Below are 19786 nucleotides of genomic sequence, written 5' to 3'. Positions count from 1 at the left end.
CATCAAATAAACCAACTTACTTTTCAAATTCTGGAACAGGTAAAAATCCCAAGGAGGGGCGGAGATAGGGTTAAAATCTTACAATGTAGAGAGCTATACTGGATACATGAGCTAGGGACTATGACCCCAGGGGGGATGAATAGAGAAATGGACTGGAATGTGTGCCTTTGAAATGTTACTATATGACACATTGATTTGAGTAGCCGTGTTAGTCCAGAGATTTAGATATCAAAATAACAAGAGTATTGCATTGAGCAATGATACTTTTTTATTGGACTAACTATACATTTATAAGATGACAAGTTTTCGGAAGAGTGTCTTCCTTTTTCAAGTCTGAAGCAATACTGACCAATTTGATGGAATTTACAGATTATATCTTAAAATTAGACTGTGTTTTAAGATATAATCTGTAAATTCCATCAAATTGGTCAGTATTGCTTCAGACTTGAAAAAGGAAGACACTCTTCCGAAAGATTGTCATCTTATAAATGTATAGTTAGTCCAATAAAAAAGTATCATTGCTCAATGCAATACTCTTGTTATTTTGATATCTAAATCTCTGGACTAACACGGCTACTCCAATCAACGTGACTATGGAAGATACTGAATACAGCCGTAATAAGAAGCAAACAATTAAACTGATCACAAAAGAAACACAGATCAACAGTGATATTTTCTTCTTATCATCCTGCAAAAAAAGGAATCTCATTCCTAATGGACTGAAAATTAAGAATCCACTTGCAACCACTCAAAACTCTGAGTATGCTGAAAAACTTTGCAGACGTACCAGTGAGAAACTGAGAAACAACCTAATTCATCAACTATACAGCAAAAAGCAAAACATAAAAGACCATAAGCATCTTCTACTACAAAAACTACAAGAAAATAATGGATTTAATGAAGAAATTAAAAAAGAAACGCAACACCTCTACAAAACACAACAACAAATTTTTTTCAAGAAGAAAAAGAAGAAACTTGCATGCCTGTCACAAAACAGAAGCAAACACCAAATGCAAGATAACAGAGCTCCAGGTGACAGATCAACTACAACAAATGACCAAACATCCACTGAGAATAACAGCACCTCATTTAAAACACAAACTGTCACCAACCAAGAAAACTATACAGAAAACTCAGGGATTGTGAACCTTTCAAACTACCACCTATCAGAACCAGAGATATCAGTACTGTCTAAAGGATTATCATTCTGTCCAAGTACAAATTTTGACAACATACAACTGTACTCAGACTTAGAAGAATTCTTCAGGAGATTGCGGCTAAAATAATTTTTTTATGACAAAGAAAATACCAGCACTATGGAGGACTACAATGGAAGCAAAAAGAACACAATCTTCACATCTGCACCAGGACGCAACACAAAATTGGACAGCTATATTGAAAGCGTCTTGTTAAGAACAGCATCCCTGCTTAACACACAGCAGAAAAAAGTAATGTAGAACCTCTCACATTTAGAAAAAAACAGAATTTATGTTTACCTGATAAATTACTTTCTCCAACGGTGTGTCCGGTCCACGGCGTCATCCTTACTTGTGGGATATTCTCTTCCCCAACAGGAAATGGCAAAGAGCCCAGCAAAGCTGGTCACATGATCCCTCCTAGGCTCCGCCTACCCCAGTCATTCGACCGACGTTAAGGAGGAATATTTGCATAGGAGAAACCATATGGTACCGTGGTGACTGTAGTTAAAGAAAATAAATTATCAGACCTGATTAAAAAAACCAGGGCGGGCCGTGGACCGGACACACCGTTGGAGAAAGTAATTTATCAGGTAAACATAAATTCTGTTTTCTCCAACATAGGTGTGTCCGGTCCACGGCGTCATCCTTACTTGTGGGAACCAATACCAAAGCTTTAGGACACGGATGAAGGGAGGGAGCAAATCAGGTCACCTAAATGGAAGGCACCACGGTTTGCAAAACCTTTCTCCCAAAAATAGCCTCCGAAGAAGCAAAAGTATCAAACTTGTAAAATTTGGTAAAAGTGTGCAGTGAAGACCAAGTCGCTGCCCTACATATCTGATCAACAGAAGCCTCGTTCTTGAAGGCCCATGTGGAAGCCACAGCCCTAGTGGAATGAGCTGTGATTCTTTCGGGAGGCTGCCGTCCGGCAGTCTCGTAAGCCAATCTGATGATGCTTTTAATCCAAAAAGAGAGAGAGGTAGAAGTTGCTTTTTGACCTCTCCTTTTACCGGAATAAACAACAAACAAGGAAGATGTTTGTCTAAAATCCTTTGTAGCATCTAAATAGAATTTTAGAGCGCGAACAACATCCAAATTGTGCAACAAACGTTCCTTCTTTGAAACTGGTTTCGGACACAGAGAAGGTACGATAATCTCCTGGTTAATGTTTTTGTTAGAAACAACTTTTGGAAGAAACCCAGGTTTAGTACGTAAAACCACCTTATCTGCATGGAACACCAGATAAGGAGGAGAACACTGCAGAGCAGATAATTCTGAAACTCTTCTAGCAGAAGAAATTGCAACTAAAAACAAAACTTTCCAAGATAATAACTTAATATCAACGGAATGTAAGGGTTCAAACGGAACCCCCTGAAGAACCGAAAGAACTAAATTGAGACTCCAAGGAGGAGTCAAAGGTTTGTAAACAGGCTTAATTCTAACCAGAGCCTGAACAAAGGCTTGAACATCTGGCACAGCTGCCAGCTTTTTGTGAAGTAACACAGACAAGGCAGAAATCTGTCCCTTCAGGGAACTTGCAGATAATCCTTTTTCCAATCCTTCTTGAAGGAAGGATAGAATCTTAGGAATCTTAACCTTGTCCCAAGGGAATCCTTTAGATTCACACCAACAGATATATTTTTTCCAAATTTTGTGGTAAATCTTTCTAGTTACAGGCTTTCTGGCCTGAACAAGAGTATCGATAACAGAATCTGAGAACCCTCGCTTCGATAAGATCAAGCGTTCAATCTCCAAGCAGTCAGCTGGAGTGAAACCAGGTTCGGATGTTCTAACGGACCCTGAACAAGAAGGTCTCGTCTCAAAGGTAGCTTCCAAGGTGGAGCCGATGACATATTCACCAGATCTGCATACCAAGTCCTGCGTGGCCACGCAGGAGCTATCAAGATCACCGACGCCCTCTCCTGATTGATCCTGGCTACCAGCCTGGGGATGAGAGGAAACGGCGGGAACACAAAAGCTAGTTTGAAGGTCCAAGGTGCTACTAGTGCATCCACTAGAGCCGCCTTGGGATCCCTGGATCTGGACCCGTAGCAAGGAACTTTGAAGTTCTGACGAGAGGCCATCAGATCCATGTCTGGAATGCCCCACAGCTGAGTGACTTGGGCAAAGATTTCCGGATGGAGTTCCCACTCCCCCGGATGCAATGTCTGACGACTCAGAAAATCCGCTTCCCAATTTTCCACTCCTGGGATGTGGATAGCGGACAGGTGGCAGGAGTGAGACTCCGCCCATAGAATGATTTTGGTCACTTCTTCCATCGCTAGGGAACTCCTTGTTCCCCCCTGATGGTTGATGTACGCAACAGTTGTCATGTTGTCTGATTGAAACCGTATGAACTTGGCCCTCGCTAGCTGAGGCCAAGCCTTGAGAGCATTGAATATCGCTCTCAGTTCCAGAATATTTATCGGTAGAAGAGATTCTTCCCGAGACCAAAGACCCTGAGCTTTCAGGGATCCCCAGACCGCGCCCCAGCCCATCAGACTGGCGTCGGTCGTGACAATGACCCACTCTGGTCTGCGGAATGTCATCCCTTGTGACAGGTTGTCCAGGGACAGCCACCAACGGAGTGAGTCTCTGGTCCTCTGATTTACTTGTATCTTCGGAGACAAGTCTGTATAATCCCCATTCCACTGACTGAGCATGCACAGTTGTAATGGTCTTAGATGAATGCGCGCAAAAGGAACTATGTCCATTGCCGCTACCATCAACCCGATCACTTCCATGCACTGAGCTATGGAAGGAAGAGGAACGGAATGAAGTATCCGACAAGAGTCTAGAAGCTTTGTTTTTCTGGCCTCTGTCAGAAATATCCTCATTTCTAAGGAGTCTATTATTGTTCCCAAGAAGGGAACCCTTGTTGACGGAGATAGAGAACTCTTTTCCACGTTCACTTTCCATCCGTGAGATCTGAGAAAGGCCAGGACTATGTCCGTGTGAGCCTTTGCTTGAGGAAGGGACGACGCTTGAATCAGAATGTCGTCCAAGTAAGGTACTACAGCAATGCCCCTTGGTCTTAGCACAGCTAGAAGGGACCCTAGTACCTTTGTGAAAATCCTTGGAGCAGTGGCTAATCCGAAAGGAAGCGCCACAAACTGGTAATGCTTGTCCAGGAATGCGAACCTTAGGAACCGATGATGTTCCTTGTGGATAGGAATATGTAGATACGCATCCTTTAAATCCACCGTGGTCATGAATTGACCTTCCTGGATGGAAGGAAGAATAGTTTGAATGGTTTCCATCTTGAACGATGGAACCTTGAGAAACTTGTTTAAGATCTTGAGATCTAAGATTGGTCTGAACGTTCCCTCTTTTTTGGGAACTATGAACAGATTGGAGTAGAACCCCATCCCTTGTTCTCTTAATGGAACAGGATGAATCACTCCCATTTTTAACAGGTCTTCTACACAATGTAAGAATGCCTGTCTTTTTATGTGGTCTGAAGACAACTGAGACCTGTGGAACCTCCCCCTTGGGGGAAGCCCCTTGAATTCCAGAAGATAACCTTGGGAGACTATTTCTAGCGCCCAAGGATCCAGAACATCTCTTGCCCAAGCCTGAGCGAAGAGAGAGAGTCTGCCCCCCACCAGATCCGGTCCCGGATCGGGGGCCAACATTTCATGCTGTCTTGGTAGCAGTGGCAGGTTTCTTGGCCTGCTTTCCCTTGTTCCAGCCTTGCATTGGTCTCCAAGCTGGCTTGGCTTGAGAAGTATTACCCTCTTGCTTAGAGGACGTAGCACTTTGGGCTGGTCCGTTTCTACGAAAGGGACGAAAATTAGGTTTATTTTTTGCCTTGAAAGGCCGATCCTGAGGAAGGGCGTGGCCCTTACCCCCAGTGATATCAGAGATAATCTCTTTCAAGTCAGGGCCAAACAGCGTTTTCCCCTTGAAAGGAATGTTAAGTAGCTTGTTCTTGGAAGACGCATCAGCCGACCAAGATTTCAACCAAAGCGCTCTGCGCGCCACAATAGCAAACCCAGAATTCTTAGCCGCTAACCTAGCCAATTGCAAAGTGGCGTCTAGGGTAAAAGAATTAGCCAATTTGAGAGCATTGATCCTGTCCATAATCTCCTCATAAGGAGGAGAATCACTATCGACCGCCTTTATCAGCTCATCGAACCAGAAACATGCGGCTGTAGCGACAGGGACAACGCATGAAATTGGTTGTAGAAGGTAACCCTGCTGAACAAACATCTTTTTAAGCAAACCTTCTAATTTTTTATCCATAGGATCTTTGAAAGCACAACTATCCTCTATGGGTATAGTGGTGCGTTTGTTTAAAGTGGAAACCGCTCCCTCGACCTTGGGGACTGTCTGCCATAAGTCCTTTCTGGGGTCGACCATAGGAAACAATTTTTTAAATATGGGGGGAGGGACGAAAGGAATACCGGGCCTTTCCCATTCTTTATTAACAATGTCTGCCACCCGCTTGGGTATAGGAAAAGCTTCTGGGAGCCCCGGCACCTCTAGGAACTTGTCCATTTTACATAGTTTCTCTGGGATGACCAACTTGTCACAATCATCCAGAGTGGATAATACCTCCTTAAGCAGAATGCGGAGATGTTCCAACCTAAATTTAAATGTAATCACATCAGGTTCAGCTTGTTGAGAAATGTTCCCTGAATCAGTAATTTCTCCCTCAGACAAAACCTCCCTGGCCCCATCAGACTGGGTTAGGGGCCCTTCAGAAACATTATTATCAGCGTCGTCATGCTCTTCAGTATCTAAAACAGAGCAGTCGCGCTTACGCTGATAAGTGTTCATTTTGGCTAAAATGTTTTTGACAGAATTATCCATTACAGCCGTTAATTGTTGCATAGTAAGGAGTATTGGCGCGCTAGATGTACTAGGGGCCTCCTGAGTGGGCAAGACTCGTGTAGACGAAGGAGGGAATGATGCAGTACCATGCTTACTCCCCTCACTTGAGGAATCATCTTGGGCATCATTGTCATTGTCACATAAATCACATTTATTTAAATGAATAGGAATTCTGGCTTCCCCACATTCAGAACACAGTCTATCTGGTAGTTCAGACATGTTAAACAGGCATAAACTTGATAACAAAGTACAAAAAACGTTTTAAAATAAAACCGTTACTGTCACTTTAAATTTTAAACTGAACACACTTTATTACTGCAATTGCGAAAAAACATGAAGGAATTGTTCAAAATTCACCAAATTTTCACCACAGTGTCTTAAAGCCTTAAAAGTATTGCACACCAAATTTGGAAGCTTTAACCCTTAAAATAACGGAACCGGAGCCGTTTTGAACTTTAACCCCTTTACAGTCCCTGGTATCTGCTTTGCTGAGACCCAACCAAGCCCAAAGGGGAATACGATACCAAATGACGCCCTGTACAACGGCAAAGAGAATGACTGGGGTAGGCGGTGCCTAGGAGGGATCATGTGACCAGCTTTGCTGGGCTCTTTGCCATTTCCTGTTGGGGAAGAGAATATCCCACAAGTAAGGATGACGCCGTGGACCGGACACACCTATGTTGGAGAAAACGCTATAAAAAAACTTAAAAAACAATGAAAATATTACCATTAAGCCTACGGACAAGGCAGGAGCAGTGGTGATCATGAATACACAGGACTACATCACAGAGGGAAATAGACAATTATCAGATCAAACTTATTACAATAAACTGGAAAAGGACCCCACCCAGGAATACACTTTGCAACTTAGAAAACTAAAAAACATTCCCTAAACACACAGAACTTATACTGGACAAACTGGTGCCCTCGAACCCTAGCATAGGGATATTATACATGCTCCCAAAAATCCACAAACCAGGGAACCCAGGGAGAATAATAATAACTGGCATGGACACTGTGAGCAAATTTCAGGCCTAGTGGAGAATATTCTTAAGCCCTTAGTTATTAACACCACTAGCTTTATAAAAGACACCACTGATTTTCTTAACAAAATCAGCCAGATAACAGAATTGCCACAGGATACTATACTTCTGACAATGGATGTGGAATCCCTGTACAGCAATATTCCACATAAAGATGGCATTGGTGCCTGCTTAAACTTTCTTTCCTCAGACAGCTCTAACAAGACATATAGTGCTTCTACAGTAAGTAAACTTACAGAATTCATACTCACCCACAATTATTTCATCTTCAATAACTCCATCTATTTACAAACCATGGGAACAGCCATGGGCACCAAAATGGCACCACAGTATGCAAACCTCTTCATGGCTGATTTAGAACAGAGATTCCTAGCTACTCACCCTCACAAACCCTTCAAATACTTTCGCTACATAATACCAAAAATCATAAAAGACTTACAGCCACTACTCTTAGAGGATCCCACACTCAAAAAAATCTTTCCAAAACCCCCTATCCTGGCACACAGAGAACCACCCAATCTAAAACAGAAACTGGTCCACAGAAAGCTACCCCTTGATAAAAAGAACACCCAGAATGGAACCAAGCACTGCAACAAAGCTCTCTGCAAACTATGTCAACACATTTGTGAAAGCAGCACAGCTAATCACAAGAGCAAATCCTATAACATTAAAGGGGCATATTCATGTATATCTGCAAATGTGGTGTACATGATACATTGCACTGCATGTGAAGTGGGATGTTATATTGGAGAAACAAGTCAAAAACTGCACCTTCGGATGAACTTACACAGACACTCATTCAAAAAGCACTGTGAAACAAAATACTGTACCCCTGTTGGTCACCATTTCACCCAACCTGACCACTCCATCCAAAACCTCAAAATTAAGATTCTCAGAGGCAACTTCAAAAACACCATGGAAAGAAAAACCTTTGAAATGAAAATGATAATGCACTTCAACTTGCTAAATTCTGGACTAAATGTGGACTCTGGTTTCTTAACCCATTATCAAAATTTTTTGTAATGTACTTTTATATACTTTAGTCAATTACATTGCATATTCCACACTCTCTATGAATAGGTACGCAGGTAAGCCTATGTCCACACTTTTGTCATTATTATTATTCTCCTTTTTTTCCCTTTCTTTCCTTTCTCCTTTTTTTGACTATTTTATATTCCCCTGTATACCTAATTTCCCATCTTTATTCATATGGATTCTATGTTGATTTTTAACTTTGTCAGTATATGCTTTGTGTATTATTTACCATATATTTCCCCTGCCTGTAATCTTTTACTGATTTTTACGACAGCCCTCCTCCCCCTGCATTCAGACCTCTGTAACACTGTTTTTTTAGCCTGTGTTTTAAGATATAATCTGTAAATTCCATCAAATTGGTCAGTATTGCTTCAGACTTAAAAAAGGAAGATACTCTTCCGAAAGCTTGTCATCTTATAAATGTATAGTTAGTCCAATAAAAAAGTATCATTGCTCAATGCAATACTCTTGTTATTTTGACATAATATATGAAACTGACAGGTTATAATACTGTGAATCCACTAGGTTGAGCTGTTATTATATTACTATATGTGCCTTTGAAATGCTGTTGTATTATATGAAAATGACAGGTTGTAACATTGTGAATCCACTAGTTGGATTCACAATATTCCTATGTCAAACCTTGATATATAGAAGGGGTTAACCCAGGTGTATGTGTGGAGGTGTGGCTTTGAGCCTATTTAAGGCTGATTTTAATTGATTGTAAAATGGACATGACTAAAGATGCAAATACGAAAAGTTGTCACTTTGCTATGTTGGCTTAAATAAATATTTTTTTACCTTAATATTGGTGGTGCTGCTATCCTCCTTTTGGAACTTGTGAATACTTGAGACTGAGGTGCTGGTCTTGGGTAGCCTGTACACCTGCATATCTGCAACCCTTAACAAGGGGTTACCTTGGTGCTGGAATATTCTGAACTGTTCCGTTACACGTTGGCCATCTGGTTCCACTCTGTCGGTGTCACTGCAGCCGCGTGGTTTGTGAGCGTGGCCTTCGCAGGCCGCTTCAACAGGCCGGAGGCACGGTCTGGTGTCCTGTAGGCTGATCACAGCCCAAGCGGTTTCAGTGTGCGCACAGCATGCTCCTCAGTGCCCATCGGAAATCCGGCTCCTCCACTGGAGTCTAGATGCGGCCGTGTGGCTTGTAAATATGGCTTCCACTAGTTGCTGTAAAAGGCCGGTGCCGCAATCTGTTATTCTGGAGGCTGACTGCAGTCTTGTTGGTGCCAATGTGTGCCCGTGTATGGAGATTTTTGTAGATAAATCACTTGATAAGTTTTTCTAAAGGACTGTAATCAAACTATTGGTTAGATTACAAGATTTTAATACAGGCGGGTTAGAGCGTATTACATGTTGAAAGTAAAAAGATTGTGCGTGAGCGAGACCCGATGCGCACTAATTTCAGTACTTTGGATATCCCGACTGCACAAACGCATTTGCCCCATAGATTCAATAGAGTGCGCTGTTAAAAAAGCCAAAACTAACACTTATAGCTTGCACTCTAACCTGACACACATTAGACCAATATCGCTAAACCCGAAGTGAGTTATAAATATTTTACATTCCAATGTTCTTTACATAGAAGAAAATATTCTTTTTAGTTTTAAATATATAGATATATACACACACATATACATATATATATATATATATATATATATATATATATATATATATATATATATATATATATAAAAATATATAAATACATATTTAAAAATACAAAGAACATTTTCTTCTATTTTGTAAGTTAACCCCTTAATGACCGGACCATTTTTCAATTTTCTTACCCTTAATGACAATGGCTATTTTTACATTTCTGCGGTGTTTGTGTTTAGCTGTAATTTTCCTCTTACTCGTTTACTGTACCCACACATATTATATACCGTTTTTCTCGCCATTAAATGGACTTTCTAAAGATACCATTATTTTCATCATATCTTATAATTTCCTATAAAAAAAATATAAAATATGAGGAAAAAATTGAAAAAAACACACTTTTTCTAACTTTGACCCCCAAAATCTGTTACACATCTACAATCACCAAAAAACACCTATGCTAAATAGTTTCTAAATTTTGTCCTGAGTTTAGAAATACCCAATGTTTACATGTTCTTTACTTTTTTTGCAAGTTATAGGGCCATAAATACAAGTAGCACTTTGCTATTTCCAAACAACTTTTTTTCAAAATTAGCGCTAGTTACATTGGAACCCTGATATCTGTCAGGAATACCTGAATATCCCTTGACATGTATATATTTTTTTTTAGAAGACAACCCAAAGTATTGATCTAGGCCCATTTTGGTATATTTCATGCCACCATTTCACCGCCAAATGTCATCAAATAAAAAAATAAGTTCACTTTTTCACAAATTTTGTCACAAACTTTAGGTTTCCCACTGAAATTATTTACAAACAGCTTGTGCAATTAAGGCACAAATGGTTGTAAATGCTTCTTTGGGATCCCCTTTGTTCAGAAATAGCAGACTTATATGGCTTTGGCATTGCTTTTTGGTAATTAGAAGGCCACTAAATGCTGCTGCGCACCACACGTAAATTATGCCCAGCAGTGAAGGGGTTAATTAGGTAGGTTGTAGGGAGCTTGCAGGGTTAATTTTAGCTTTAGGGTAGAGATCAGCCTCCCACCTGACACATCCCACCCCCTGATCCCTCCCAAACAGTTCTCTTCCCTCCCCCACCCCACAATTGTCCCCGCCATCTTAAGTACTGGCAGAAAGTCTGCCAGTACTAAATAAAAGGAGTTTTTCTTTTTTTTAATAAAATAAATTAAAATGTTTTAGCTGTGATGGACCCCTGCCTTAGCCCCAACCTCCATGATCCCCCCCCCCAGCTCTCTAACCCTCTCCCCTACCTAATTGCCGCCATCTTGGGTACTGGCAGCTGTCTGCCAGTACCCAATTTGCCCCCAAAACAAGTGTTTTTTTTTGCAATTTTTTGCCATTTTAATATTTTCTGTAGTGTAGCAGCCCCCCACAATACCCCAACCCCCTCCCCCTCCCAGATCCTTATATATTTATTTATATTACATTCATTTTTGTCCCCCCTTCCTTTCTCATTGGTGTCAGTGGCCATGTAATCGGGCGCGCACGCGCGCCCCCGCACGCTCCCGGCACCCGGCGTGCACATAGCACTTACAGGAACCGGATGCCGGGTAGCGATGGGCCGCCCACCCGCCTCCCTGATGTGCTCCCACCCACCAACGAACCGGCACCATCGCTACCGGTGCAGAGAGGGCCACAGAGTGGCTCTCTCTGCATCGGAGTCTTCTAAATGGTATTGCAGGATGCCTCCATATGGAGGCATCACTGCAATACCCTGAGAGCTGCTGGAAGCGATTGCGATCGCTTCCAGCACTCTCTTAGACAACTGACGTACCAGGTACGTCTATTGTCATTAACTGTTAGTTAATGCATGACGTACCTGGTACGTCAGTTGTCATTAAGGGGTTAAAGGGCCACTAAACCCAAAATTTTTCTTTCATGATTCAGATAACGAATAGAAATTTAAACAACATTACAATTTACTTCCATTATTTATTTTGCTTCATTTTTTAAATATCCTCAGTTGAAGAAAAAGCAATGCACATGGTGAGCCAATCACACGATGCTTCTATGTGCAGCAACCAATCAGCAGCTAGTGAGCATATCTAGATATGCTTTTCATCAAAGAATATCAAGAGAATAAAACAAATGAGATAATATAAGTAAATTAGAAAGATGTTTAAAATAGCATTCTCTTTCTAAATCATAAAAGAAAAAATGTGGGTGGCATGCCCCTTATGAACATTGGAATGTAAAATATTTATAAGAAAAACACAATAAAACACTTTATAACATTAAAATTTAATAAAATATTTTTTCACGTTTAAAGGTATTTAACAGGAATATAAAGGTGCAGAGCAACAATGCACTACTGGACACTAGCTGAACAAATCTGGTAAACCAATGACATGCGGCATATGTGTGTATCCACCAATTGCCAGCTAGCTTACTGTAGTACATTACTGCTTCTTAGCCTATGTAGGTATGCCATGTTCCATCTGAATTATAGAAGTTTAATTTTGACTTTTACGTCCCTTTAAATTCTACTGCTGATTCAGACATATAACTTGATCTTCTTTAAAAACGTATACAGGATGGAGTAGAAAGATTACTTAAGTCAGCCAAATGTTAAATGAACTGTTGCAAATTGCCTTAAATTACATATGCACATACTCAGAAGCCTTTAAATAGAGCAAAGAGATCAGAAAAAAGGACCAAAATAATTTGACAGTTGCAATAATTTATCTTTAATAAGCACTATACATAGGAAAGCTAAAAAGTGAGGGCTTCATTATACCTTATCCAGAGCAGCCTGGACAACAGATTCGCTCTCTGTGTCTAACGCTGAAGTGGCCTCATCAAGAAGAAGGATTTTAGGATTACGAACCAGAGCCCGTGCAATTGCAATTCTTTGCTTTTGGCCTCCACTTAACTGTGTTCCTCTCTCTCCCACAAGAGTGTTAAACGTCTGTGAAAACAAGCATCACATAGTGCATACATAACACGGCATAACAATTTTAACAAAAATGTTACATTTTGTGTAAACTAGTAACTGGATGTTAAAGCAGATTTCTAGAATAATAGCTATAAAATAATCAAACAAATATATAATACAATTTTATGCATACATTTTTGATGGACTGGTGATCATTTCACACTCCAGTGGCACCACTAAACCACAAGGGATTGCATTATGACCCTAGCTTACTATCAAAAGGAAATAAACACATTAGCAAATCTCTGCTCAGATGCCACAAGCAGAATACGGCTGTTGGGCTAATTAGAAGCAGTTGTGGCATTGAGCTGCCATTTACCGGCTGTGTCCAGCTGTAATGCGTGTGGCTTCTGAGTGGGACTTTGCTAGTGTTAAACACATAGGCCTAGTTTCCATTGCTGCTGTAAACTGTGAAAACTGGTGGTAACATAAAACATCTCCATAATGTAGATACAGTGGCAAGAAAAAGTATGTGAACCCTTTAGAAATGACTGCATTTATGTATAAAAATTTGTCTTAAAATCTGGTTTAAAGTTCATCTAAGTTCCAGTAATCAACAAACACAATCTGTTTTAACTAATAACACAAATTATTGTATTGTTCTTGTTCATATTGAATATATCATTCAAATATTGACAGTATATGTTGAAAAAAGTATGTGAAACCCTAGGCTAATGCCTCGAAAAAAAGAGCTCTTAGCAGGCTTGCAATCAAGAATTGTTGAGTTGCATAAAGCTGGAAATGGTTATAAAGTTATCTCAAAGAGCTTAGATATTAAACTGTCCACTGTTAGACAAATTGTCTATAAATGGAGACAATTTAGTACCGTGCCTATACTCCTTAGAAGTGGCCGTCCAGTCAAAATGACTCAAAGAGCACACCGCACAACTGTGGAACTGGTTAACTTCTCTGTTCAAGAGTCTACTATATGGAAAAGATTTAACAGGCATAGTATCCATGGCAGGACACCACAAAGAAAGCCACTGCGCACCTGAAGTTTGCCTAAGACCACTTTGACACTCCACAACAGTACTGGGAAAATGTTTTGGGGGACTGAAAAAAATAAGGTTGAGTTGTTTGGGAAGAACACGCAGCACTATGTATGGCATAAAAAGGGCACCGCATACCAACATGAAAACATCATCTCAATAGTTAAGTACGTGGAGGGAGCATCATGATTTGGTGCTGCTTTGCTGCTTGGGGGCCTGGACCACTTGCCATCATCGAGAGAAAAATTAATTCCCAAGTTTATCAAGATATCCTGCAGTATAATATCAGGGTGGCTGTGCGTCAGCTGAAGCTCGGTAGACGTTGGTTGATGCAGAAGGACAATGATCCTAAACAGTGATGTAAATCCACTACAGAATGGCTTTAAAAAAGAAAAGAAAATCCGCCTTTTGGAGTGGCCCAGTCAGAGCCCAGACCATAACACCCTAGAGATGCTGTGGAATGACCTCAAGAGAGCTGTTCACAGCAGACATCCTAAGAATATGGCTGAGCTGAAACAGTTCTGTAAATAAGAGTTGTCCAAAATTCCTCCTGAATGTCGTGCAGGTCTAACCAAGTGTTCACTTTTTCCACAGCACTGTGAATGTTTAAGGGGCTGTGTTCAATAAAGACATAAAATATTATAACTGTATGTGGGTTGTTAACCTAAGCACATTGTGTTTGTCTATACTTGTGACTTTGATGAAGATGAGATGACATTTTATGACCAATTCATGCAGAAAACCCACTAATTCCAAAGGGTTCACATACTTTTTCTGGCCACTGTACTTATTGTTCACACAGTTTACGACAGTAATGAAATCTATCATATTAAGCTGGGATCAGTAATGCGAAATTTACACGCTCAAATAATTTAGATCATGTCATATTTGAATTACAAATTCCTTTAACTCTCTTTTTTTTTACTTGTTAGAAGTGAATACCAAACTTATAAACAGATGGTACCATTCTCCTAACAACTTAAGACCACATATATACAGTTGTATGCAAAAGTTTAGGCACCCCTGACAATTTCCATGATTTTCATTTATAAATAATTGTGTGTTTGGATCAGCAATTTCATTTTAATCTATCAAATAACTGAAGGACACAGTAATATTTCAGTACTGAAATGAGGTTTATTGGATTAACAGAAAATGTGCAATAAGCATCAAAACGAAATTAGACGGGTGCATAAATTTGAGCACCCCAACAGAAATATTGCAATAATATTTAGTAGAGCCTCCTTTAGCAGAAATAAGTCTCTAGATGCTTCCTATAGACTGTAATGAGTGTCTGGATCCTGGATGAAGGTATTTTGGACCTTTCCTCCATGCAAAACATCTCCAGTTCATATAGGTTTGATGGTTGCCGAGCATGGAAAGCCCGCTTCAAATCACCCCACAGATTTTCAATGATTTTCAGGTGTAGGGACTGGGATTGCCATTCCAGAACATTGTACTTGTTCTTCTGCATAAATGCAAGAGTAGATTTTGAGCAGTGTTTTGGGTCGTTGTCTGGTTGAAATATCCAGCTCTGGCGTAACTTCAACTTTGTGACTGATTCCTCAACATTATTCCCTGCTGATATTGAGTGGAATCCATGCAACCCTCAACTTTAACAAGATTCCCAGTACCGGCACTGGCCACACAGCCCACAGCATGATGGAACATCCACCAAATTTTACTGTGGCTAGCAAGTGTTTGTCTTGGAATGCTGTGTTCTTTTGCCGCCATGCATAAAGCCCCTTATTATGACCAAATAACTCAATCTTTGTTTCATCAGTCCACAGCACCTTCTTCCAAAATGAAGCTGGCTTGTCCAAATGTGCATTTTGCATACCCCAAGCGACTCTGTTTGTGGCGTGTGTGCAGAAAAGGCTTCTTCCGCATCACTCTTCTATACACTGAATTGTTGAACGATGCACAGTGACACCATCTGCAGCAAGATGATGTTGTAGGTCTTTGGAGGTGGTCTGTGGGCTGTTTTTGACCATTCTCACCATCCTTTGCTTCTCCAATATTTTATTTCTGGCCTTAACAAGAACTGTGCCTGTGGTCTTCCATTTCCTCACTATGTTCCTCACAGTGGACACTGACAGCTTAAATCTCTGCGATAGCTTTTTGTAGCCTTCCCCTAAACCATAATGTTGAACAATCTTTGTTTTCAGGTCATTTGAGAGTTGTTTTGAGGCCCCCCATGTTGCCACTCTTCAGAAGAGAGTCAAAGAGAACAACAACAACTTGCAATTGGCCACCTTAAATACCTTTTCTCATGATTGGATGCACCTGTTTATAAAGTTCAAGGCTTAATGAGCTCACCAAACCAATTGTGTGTTCCAATTAATCAGTGCTAGGTAGTTACAGGTATTCAAATCAACAAAATGACAAGGGTGCCCAAATTTATGCACCTGTCAAATTTCGTTTGGATGCATATTGCACATTTTCTGTTAATCCAATAAACCTAATTTCTTTACTGAAATATTACTGTGTCCTTCAGTTATTTGATAGATCAAAATAAAATTGCTGATCCAAACACCTAATTATTTATAAATGAAAATCATGGAAATTGTCAGGGGTGCCTAAATTTTTGAATATGACATATATATATATATATATATATATATATATATATATATATATATATATATATATATATATATATATATATATATATATATATATATATATATATATATATATATATATATATATATATATATATATATGCACATAACTTGATTTGCAAAAAGTGCTTACAAGAACATAGTAACGTTTTGGATCTTATCATCTCCTTCCTTAGTCGGTTAGCTGGTTAGCTCTAAAACGTTACTGGGCTAGATTACAAGTGGCGCACTAACTGTTGCAATATACTGGGCTAGATTACAAGTGGCGCACTAACTGTTGCGCATAAGCGATATCTGTTTTTGCGCATGTCGGAAAGAGCGCACGTTTTACAAGTTTAAAGTAAAAGCGATCATACAAGTGCAATCACATTTTACACTTGGGTTAGCGCAACTGAAAGTCTTGCATAGATGGGAGTGCATTAAAAAAGTTGCACTAAACACAACATAAATACATTTAAAATTACAGTTACACTTATATAAACACTATCTAATAAAAATATTCATATAAATATTATTTTTATGACAAGATGCTTGACTGCAAAGGGCTATATTGTATATACACATACATATACAAGTCTAAATATGCGTATATACATACATATGCGTATATACATACATATATATACACACACACACACACATATATATATATATATATATATAGTTACAATATAAATACAATTTTACGGTGTAATTTACAATAGATACAATTTTACTGTATGTGAAGAACATTGGAATGTGAAATATTCATAACTCCTGTCGGGTTAGTGTGTGAGCGATAGGTGTTAGGTTTTTTTCTTCTACACTCTCTATGGGGGAAGAAAACGTTAACATGCTTGCAAAGTTCAAAGTTCTTTGGTTAGCACATGTCTGGTTTTGGTGGCGCGCAAAACTTACTTCTAGCTAAGTTTATGCTAGAGCAAAAGCACTAAATAGCATGCCACTTTTAATCTAGCTCACTGTGTTTTTGTAAGTACTTTTTGTATTCTATAAGCTTTTATTGATTGCTTAATATTGCACCCTGGCAGATGTGATCTTTTCGCATGAGTGCGTAGTTCTAAGGACTTACAGTATATATATATAATGTTTATCAATACATATGACCACTGTATCCCTTGTAATCCTCCCTACCTCATACAACCCTGAGGAGAAACAGCACATTTAAATTGTTTCAGAAAACTTAAATTACAAGAGTTATGATATCATATGATCTCTAGGTGAGGTAAAATATTTTATCAGTATACATTTAAAAATAATTTACTTTTTTTTTATTTTTTTGGGTACAACCTTAAAGGGATATTCTAGTCAAAATTAAACTTTCATGATTCAGATAGAGTATGCAATTTTAATCAACTTTCTAATTTACTCCTATTATCAATTTTTCTTCGTTCTCTTAGTATCTTTATTTGAAACGGCAAGAATGTAAGCTTAGAAACCAGCCCATTTTTGGTTCAGCACCTGGGTAGTGCTTGCTGATTGGTGGCTACATTTAGACACCAATCAGGAAGCACTACCCAGGGGCTGAACCAAAAATGGGTCGGCTCGTAATATTAACTTCTTGCTTTTTTAAATAAAAATACCAAGAGAACAAAGAAAAATTAGTAATAGGTATAAATTAGAAAGCTGCCTAAAATTGCATGCTCTATCTGAATCATGAAAGTTAAATTTTTACTAGAATATCCCTTTAAATATTTTTTGCTTAAAGTGAATGTAAATTTTGATGCTAAAGTGCCCGGTTTTTAAAAATTTGTTTAAAAACAGGGGCACTTTAATTCATCAAAATTTACATTTCACTCGTGCTGTGAAAAAAAAAAAAACTTACCTTTTAATCTTGACAGCGGCTCCAGCTTTCTCCACCCGTCGCAAAGCCTCTTCCTGGTCTAAAATGAGGAATCCGGCTCCTCCAATCACGGCATTGAATCAGACACTGATTCCCCCGGGGGGGAAGCCGTGATTGGAGGATGACCTATCCATCATTTCTGACATCAGAAATGACTTGCAACGACCGGAGGAAGCTAGAACTGCTGTTAAGATTAAAAGGTAAGTATTTCTTCACAAAAAATTCAGCCTGTAGCTGTAGCCCCAAATATACTACCTCTACTAATTTTGAAATCCCTGTATTAGAACTGACATTAGAGAGTGTGTATTAGTTTTGGTGTCTGTAGCATACACCGCTGCACATCATAACTACATAATGGCACTTACATCTGGCAGCTTCATAATAAAGTTGTACGCATTTGCTTCCTGTGTAGCTCTTTCAATTTCCTCCATTGTGACATCTTCCCGCCCATAGCGGATATTATCAGCAATTGTTGTATCAAACAGGACTGGCTCTTGACTCACAACACCAATTATCTCTCTTAAATATCTTGTATTTAAGGTACGGATATCTTGCCCATCAATGGTTATCTACAAAAACAGATATTGTTTTTGTTAATTATTTATTTTTTCATAAAAAAATAACCAGTTAGATATTAACATACTGCTCAGTGGAATTTACAATAAAAGGCTAACGGCTAGATTACGAGTTTTGCGGTAAGAGGGGTGCGTTTCTAACTTGCACTTTATTCTCACCACTCACTTTCCTACAGCGCTGGTATTACAGGTTTTTATAAACCCGGCATTAAAATGCAAGAAGTGAGCGTAGAGCAAAATTGTGCTCCATACCGCACTCCAATAGCAGCACTGCTTAAGTCAGCGGTGAGCTGGTTGTACGTGCTCGTGCACGATTTCCCCATAGACATCAATGGGAAGAGCCAGCTGAGTAAAAGTCTAACACCTGCAAAAAAGCAGCGTTTAGCTCATTAACGCAGCCCCATTGATTCCTATGGGGAAACACATTTTATGTTTACACCTAACACCCTAACATGAACCCTGAGTCTAAACACCCCTAATCTTACACTTATTAATCCCTAATCTGCCGCCCCCGATATCGCCGACACATACATTATACTTATTAATCCCTAATCTGCCGCTCCGGACATCGCCGCCACTATAATAAACATATTAACCCCTAAACCGCCGCACTCCCGCCTCTCAAACACTAGTTAAATATTATTAACCCCTAATCTGCCACCCACCTTCAGTTATTAACCCCTAATCTGCCGCTCCGGATATCGCCGCCACCTACATTATACTTATTAACCCCTGATCTGCTGCCCCCAACATCGCTGACACCTACATTATATTTATTAACCCCTAATCTCCCTCCCCCAATGTCGCCGCAACCTACCTACATTTATTAACCCCTAATCTGGCGCCCTTAACGTCACCGAAATTAAATACAATTAAATAAATTAAATACAATTGCCTAAATTACAAAAAAAACAAAAACACTAAATTACAGAAAATAAAAAACTAATTACAAGATATTTAAACTAATTACATCTAATCTAATAGCCCTATCAAAATAAAAAAAGCCCCCCAAAATAGAAAAATAAAAACCTAGCCTAAACTAAACTACCAATAGCCCTTAAAAGGGC

General features: G+C 39.4%; 1 protein-coding gene across 1 annotated transcript in view; it reads right to left on the bottom strand.

Annotated features, from left to right (window-relative positions):
- ABCB1 (ATP binding cassette subfamily B member 1) overlaps positions 1 to 19786 on the bottom strand; it is a 273231-nt gene that overhangs the window by 105808 nt on the left and 147637 nt on the right. Inside the window, exons 13-14 of the mRNA XM_053713996.1 lie at positions 18510 to 18713; positions 12494 to 12664 (exon numbers count right to left, since the gene is read on the bottom strand). Coding sequence (XP_053569971.1) covers positions 12494 to 12664; positions 18510 to 18713 — 375 coding nt within the window. The remainder of the gene's footprint in view (positions 1 to 12493; positions 12665 to 18509; positions 18714 to 19786) is intronic.

This window comes from Bombina bombina, chromosome 5 (assembly GCF_027579735.1).
Source record: "Bombina bombina isolate aBomBom1 chromosome 5, aBomBom1.pri, whole genome shotgun sequence".
NCBI lineage: Eukaryota > Metazoa > Chordata > Amphibia > Anura > Bombinatoridae > Bombina > Bombina bombina.
This window is presented reverse-complemented; position numbering and strand designations above follow the sequence as displayed.